The 6,684-nt window shown below is 38.3% G+C and overlaps 1 protein-coding gene across 1 annotated transcript; it reads right to left on the bottom strand.

Annotated features, from left to right (window-relative positions):
- Positions 1-1,161: 1,161 nt before the first annotated feature.
- Positions 1,162-4,036, bottom strand: LOC113330911 (oligopeptide transporter 4-like). Its single transcript, XM_026577704.1, has 6 exons — positions 3,542-4,036; positions 3,347-3,444; positions 2,563-3,132; positions 2,202-2,454; positions 1,875-2,057; positions 1,162-1,770 (listed from the first exon to the last, which is right to left on the bottom strand). Exons 1-6 carry the CDS (start codon positions 4,034-4,036, stop codon positions 1,162-1,164), a joined length of 2,208 nt encoding a protein of 735 aa, XP_026433489.1.
- Between the last annotated feature and the right edge of the window lie 2,648 nt (positions 4,037-6,684).

Raw genomic sequence — 6,684 nt, 5'->3', positions numbered from 1 at the left:
ATATTTCTATCGAGCATGCCGGAATTTAGTTACGGCATTGAATGTTAGTTAGCAAGCATGCCGGCACCGTTTTCCGGCATAGTATGTTGTCAATTCCGGCATGGTCTTCTTCACTTCCGACGATGTAAAAAAAATATTTCCGGCATGATCTTTTATCACTTCGGACATAGTCTTTATCACTTCCGGCATGGTCTTCATCACTACCGGCATGATCTTCATCACTTCCGGCATGGTCTTCATCACTACCGGCATGGTCTTCATCATTTCCAGTATGGTCTTCATCATTACCGGCATGGTCTTCATCACTTCCGAATGTAAAAAAAAAAATCGTTTCCAAATTGAGGAGTCGACAGAGAAGGAGAAGAGATTTTGAAAGGGAGTGGGAAGAATTTAGAATTTGAAAGGAAATGGAGAATATTTGGGTTCAAAGCTCTAACCCTAAAAGTGAAGATGAAAATGGGGGATATGATTTTGTTTTTCGATTTTTATTTTGAGGGAAGGGTATTTTAGTATTTTTGTCCCCAGAAAGCATTCCTTAGCAAACACTATTCGTTGGGGAAGTAATTTATATCCCCGATTAGTTTCAATATCCCTAATCGCGCGCTCATTTTTATCTCTTCAAGACTTTGAGATTTTTTTTTTAATTATTCTTTTATTTCCCCCACTTGAGATGTGAATATGAGATATGGCCATATGGGCTTTCTTTTATTGGAATTGCTTTGTGGTATTCATCCAATTCTAGGGTCATTGTTTGTAGCTTCGGCTAAATTTTGCATAAGTTAGCGAGGAATTTGTAAATGTTGTCTCAGCTAAATTGGGAGAGCATATGGTTTTTGCCGTGGAATTGTGGATTTCCTATTGTCGGATGTTTTTTCTTTACAGTATGGAGGTGGATGATTGTATTTCTTTTTCAATTTTGAATTTGGAAATACGCTTGTTTTATGTTAAAATATTTGTTTTTCCACCTTGTTTTATGTTAAAATATTCGTCTTTTCACCATAAACATTTCTCTTTTCACTTATGCTTTGAATGAAAGTTTGTGCTTGCACTACATATTTCACTCGGGGTTTGAATAAAACATTCGTTTTTCACCCTGATTAATTCTTCATAAACAATTGATGAACAACTTAGGTACTGTAGGAAGAGTAGATTGATTGAGTGTCAGAAAACTGGACAACCTTCAGCAACAATGCCATTAGCCGTCGGACAAGTAGCCAAGTCACAGTACTCACCACCTGTGCCCCACCAGTTCAGTGTCGTACCGCTGAGCGCAAAGTATATGAATAAAGACATAATAGCCACTCCAGCGTCTAAGGCAGCAGAAAGAACATAATTGTACCTCTGCCACCAATTTCTGCGGTACCGGAAAATAAAATAGTTGAAGATCACTCCGACCACTATCCACGAGCTCAGGTTCACAGATGAAGCAGGTGGCATTAATGCAGTGGCTTGCAGAATAATTGGAATGTTAATCAAAGCAATCCAGGTATGTTTTTTGAATTTCTTATGCATTGCGTAAACCAAAAATGGAGCTAGAGCACCCCCGAGAAAGAACCAGTTTAGAGCTTGATAATTTCCTTTGGGGCCAAAGATACGCATTGGTCCTGCGAGACCCCAGATAACAGATGCGTCAAAGAAAACCCGATCATTTGCGCACGTCCAAGGGCTATTAGCTGGCAGGAGATCTTCCTGACATATATTCTGAATAGAGGTGAGCATGTACCACGCTGTCCCAGTATTAATTACTCCAGCTATGATGGTTCCAATGAGCTGATAGATATAGAACGAGTTAGTAAATGTATTAAGATAATGATGAGATTATGTAGACCCTTCGCGAGTCATGCTGTACGTTATACGCATTTATGCAACGGTACCTGAACTAAGAACATCGATCTCGGAGGGATTTTCATGTAGTTCCCTAGCTTGAAATCTTGAAGGAAGGAGATGGCTTGGGCCATGCTTATATACCCATATGTTTTGAAGCATACGTTTGCAATTGGCTTTCCAGGTAGCATAAGTCCCATTAGATATTCTGTGATGATGTTCAATCCTGGTGTCTATAGCAAATACCAATAAAGAATTTCAGTCGTGGATCGAGTAACATCATGCTTGAGCATCTTAAAATAACAAACCATGGTTGAAATGATGAAGGTACTTCCAATTCAGTTATTCACATTAAGATATAGGTTTGGTTTGCTTACCTGATTTGTAGTTGCAGAGATGATGCTAATTGGAAGAGTGAAGAACAAAGCTATTGCGCAGGCAAGGATAAGTGCCCACCATGGCATCTGAACCTCATCTTTTGCGAAAATGCAGAGCAGAAGGGAAACCACAAAGGTCGCTCCAAGCATGAGGTGAAACCACCAGTTTGGTATGTCCTTATACTCCTTCATCAGTCTTGTATGGATATCCTCATTTTCCTTACGTGAAGCTCTATATTTTTCCCAGATCTCCCTGTGCAGTTACAACAATGATAAACATTATAAAATTTCAGGTCCGGAAGAAAACTAACAGTAAATGAGAAACTCCTTGATAATCGTAACTAAACCATGGTCCACTTACTTTCCATGAAACAGGCCAACATGTGTCAGGGTTGCTGCTATAGTGGCGAACCCATTTCCGTAGGAGACCGCGAAGAAGGTACTCAAATTTATCCGACCCTGTTGTGCGTACTGCAATGCATCTATCTCAAACTTGTTGTTTACAATTGCTGATACGTTATATGTATTCCCTTGTGAAGTGAACAAGCGTGATGAAAATATTGGGAATGTCTTAGCATTGTACAGGTTCAATCCCCAATAAGCAACGGGGGTTAGAATATACACGACAAAAGCATAACCTATAGCGACGTTGACTGTGGCGAAAAAGGGACTTATAAGGGGGCTACCCATAAATGCAGCTATTGTAGACCAGTCGAAGGTAAACGACCCAATCCCCAATCCATGCATGCCTGAACCAACTTGATGAGCTGTGACTGATTTTGGGAATGCCAAGCAAAGTATAGAGAGAGCCGACAATGTTGGGAAAAGAAAACCTGGGACTAAAGCCCAAACGAAACTAGCAATACATGAAACCATAAAGAACTTTCCCCTTGACATCCATTGCTTATCATGCTCCTTCTCATGCAATGCTCTGCAGTTTTCCAGATAACAGAACAAAGATTACTTCAAAAGCTGCATTTTAAATACACTGCCGAATAACTGACAGGCCAAAGCTTTCATTGCCCCTACTCCTTCACATGTAATGATCGGGTAATAGCTAGGCCATGTTAACATTCATAGACCACCCAGCTTTTCAATTCGTCGTGCGAATCATACTCACTGAATGAAAGAGTTGAAAGTGTTACCTGAAAAGAGAGACTTGTGGCATGGTTGCGGGCCACCACATAGTTGCAGGTTCCACGACAAATTTTCTCATAACACCAGCCCATCCATATCCAAGAACCTATATATACCAAAACCATGAATTTCTCTAACACCATGAATTATAAAAAAAAGTTACAAAAAAAAAAAAATGTTACAGACGGGTTAGAAAATAGAACCTGAGTAGTGATAACAAGGAGCGAACTTGTCAAGAAGGAGATTTTCCTCTTATAAAAAGCTTTGATAATATCAACAATACCAATCGCATAAGCCGGTCCACTCCCGAAACCACTCCCAGCATTTGCAAACATAGAGATCAAAACATGCTCTTTCATATTAAATGGACCTGGATTAAGCGAACAATCCCCTAAACCAGGTACACAAAACTTATTTGTTGGTAATGCATATGCCATGAACTTTCCAATAGGTAAACTTGCAATCTGAATTGTAATCTGAGTTATAACCAAAGGTGCTGTACGGTACGAAAAGAATTGGTTGATGAATGATAGAGCACCACATGAGATTAAACCCAATACCCACATTCTGAAAGTCCATATCGGGAGTGTTGGATCATCAGTGGTTGATACTGTTAATCTTACTTCTTCAATTGGTGATATCTCTTCTTCTTCTACCTTGCTGATCTTTGATTGTTCTATACCTAGAACTCTCACCATCTTAGAGAGAGCACAGAAAACTAAGATTTTAATTTGGTTTTGCAGAGGAATTATTATTTTATTTTATTTTCTGATTAGGTTTTTGTTTCTGATTTGAAGAAAAGAAAAGGTTTAGCCCCTTGGAGAAATTTGAGGATTTTGATTCTCATCTACTAGTAATTATTAGGAAGATTCTTTATAAAATTTGTTTCTTTAATTGGAAAGATTCTTTGTTAGGTTGATAGCTTTTAGAGTTGTTTTTGGAAAGTTACAAATTGTGCCAGCTTAGTAGAGGGTAAAATTGGAAATATGTGGCGCAAATTAAATATGTGGTAAAATTGAGTTGTTTTGCGATAAGCACTCTTTTTTAGTGCGATGGTCGAACCCCGAACCACACTCAAACCACTCCCAAGGGGAGGTAATAAGAAGGGTTGACCCAGATTGAAGCATGGGTGTGCTGTGGCATATCCACCATTTATTGCTTTAAAGCCAATAAAAAATTGGGCTTCCAAACCCGTTTATGCTTTACTCCGCCTCTTAGCAACACTTTGCATCCATATATAACAAGATTGCTGCTTTGTTCTTGGATAGGAATCCACCAGTGGTGGTTGCTCATGTATGCCACGCTTACTCGTAAAAGTAACCTAGTAAAACCGTTGCCACGGTGGGAGGGCCGACCGAAGAAGAATCTTAAGATGGGGTTTGTCTGCGACTATTTTCACATTCCGTTTCAGGAAAAATGATCTTTTCTCCCTGTTTCGGGAAAAATGATACTTTTATCCCGTTTCAGAAAAAGTGATATTTTCGCCTTTTCTCAGAAAAAGTGATACTTTTGCCCCGTTTTGGAAAAAGTTATGCTTTCGCTCTGATCCAAAAAAAGTATCACTTTTTCTGGAACAGTGCAAAAGTATCACTTTCCCAAAAACGGAGCGAAAGTATCACTTTTTCCGAAACGGGGTGAAAGTATCACTTTTCCCGAAACGTGGAGAAAGGATCACTTATCCTGAAACAGAATGTGAAAGTATTACTTTTTCTGAACGGAAAATTAGTCGATCCATAAACCAAAATATGGTTGCATGATATGTTATGCATCCTTTGTGGTGGTTTGCATAATAACTATGCATTCAATTTTCGAGAATTGTGCCTAAAATAAATATATCACTTTTCTTGAAACAGAGAGAGTACGTCGTTTTATTAGTTGCAACAGAAAATTAGTTGATGCATACACTAAAATATGGCTAGATAAAGTATTATGTATCCTTTATGGTGGTTTGCATAATGAATATACATTTAATTTTCTAAAATTGTGCTTAAAATGATAAATATCTCCGATTTTTTTTCGTAAAAACTCAAAATTTGATATTGTTGTTTGTACTCATTGCATAGCCTTTTTATTACCTTTCTAACGAGATATTATTTGTAAAATTCTAAGGCACGTATTTTTAGATATGTTATATTAAAATTTGATTTTCAATTATACCCCTAGAAAAATAGGATAAATAAGAGTTATAGTGATTGGACTAAAAAGGAAGGATAATTGTGTCAAGTGAAAAAAACCAACCATGGACACCAAATCCAATATAATTGTGTCAATTGATGACTTAGGATTTACAAAAAAAAATAGTCATATAAAGGTCCTCACTCGCTTCGCTCGGCCAGCCCAATAAAACCCCGTGGTCCCGACAATATCGGATATGACTAGGATATGAAGAGTGAAACTAAGCGATCAATACAAATAACATAAATTTCTATTCGCAAATGATCTGTCCTGCAAAACTTTTGGAAAGCGATTCCTAATATCAATTTACATCCAGTTTGGGACCCACACTCTCTAAATATGTGGTTGGTTATCGATGATTTTGGTTTTGCCCAGCTGTTAGGTATGTTGGTTAGATGGCAAGAAATCTCATGCCGGAAACGGCAAGTTTGTAATTCAGATTCCAAATCGATCAGCAGAATCCATGCTGATGAGAATCATTGACATTAACAATGCAATAAATGAAAAACAAAGAGTTCAGGAAAAACAGGACATTGAGGACCACCAATCACTCCAGGAATAATCAGACGATCGACAAACGGGCAACCGTCGCCGCATGGCCTCTACCATTTGAGGCTTTGATTTTTCGAAGTCAGTGCAAAACATAGCAAAACACCCATAATAACAGTCAGAGCGATCCTGTGTCTAGAAGGATCCTGTACGAAATTTCCGCCGAGACTTTTATAATGTTGAATATTTTGTAACAACAATAAATAAAAAGTGTCAATGTTGAGGGATGAATATGACTTTGGTCCTACCCGTCCTAGCTACACCAAATAACAACACTTTCTAGGAATGGTATGAGAGCAAGGGTTATGGGGGTTGAGAGTCTCTTTCAAAATGAAAGAGTTGCTCAAATATGATCAAATTAGGTTTCATTATGGGTAGAGGGAAACCCCCTTTATCTCCAAACTCTATCACACTCGCTGTGAACACAAGAATCACGATGGCATCCACGTGTTCACAAACAATGCTCGTATGCAGTTAACAGTATAAAATATGTTTGATAAATACAAGGGATGATGATTGTATTGATTCATCGACTCAAAGCCTTCGGGCTCATCCTTGTCTTATCGTTATTATCATTGATGAGATTCGTATAACAAGATAAACCAAGATTGAATCCTGCAAG

This window comes from Papaver somniferum, unplaced genomic scaffold, assembly GCF_003573695.1.
Source record: "Papaver somniferum cultivar HN1 unplaced genomic scaffold, ASM357369v1 unplaced-scaffold_12, whole genome shotgun sequence".
Classification (NCBI taxonomy): Eukaryota; Viridiplantae; Streptophyta; class Magnoliopsida; order Ranunculales; family Papaveraceae; genus Papaver; species Papaver somniferum.
The sequence above is the reverse complement of the archived record's forward strand: the minus strand, read 5'-3'. Positions and strand labels throughout refer to the sequence as shown.

Bases quoted from the DNA above. Each gene is read 5' to 3' on its own strand.
- LOC113330911 (XM_026577704.1), bottom strand. From the start codon at position 4,036: ATGGTGAGAGTTCTAGGTATAGAACAATCAAAGATCAGCAAGGTAGAA. The intron at 3,133-3,346 runs GTAACACTTTCA...GGAAAACTGCAG, and splicing joins CCACAAGTCTCTCTTTTCAG to AGCATTGCATGAGAAGGAGC. The intron at 2,058-2,201 runs GTAAGCAAACCA...TATTTGCTATAG, and splicing joins TCTCTGCAACTACAAATCAG to ACACCAGGATTGAACATCAT.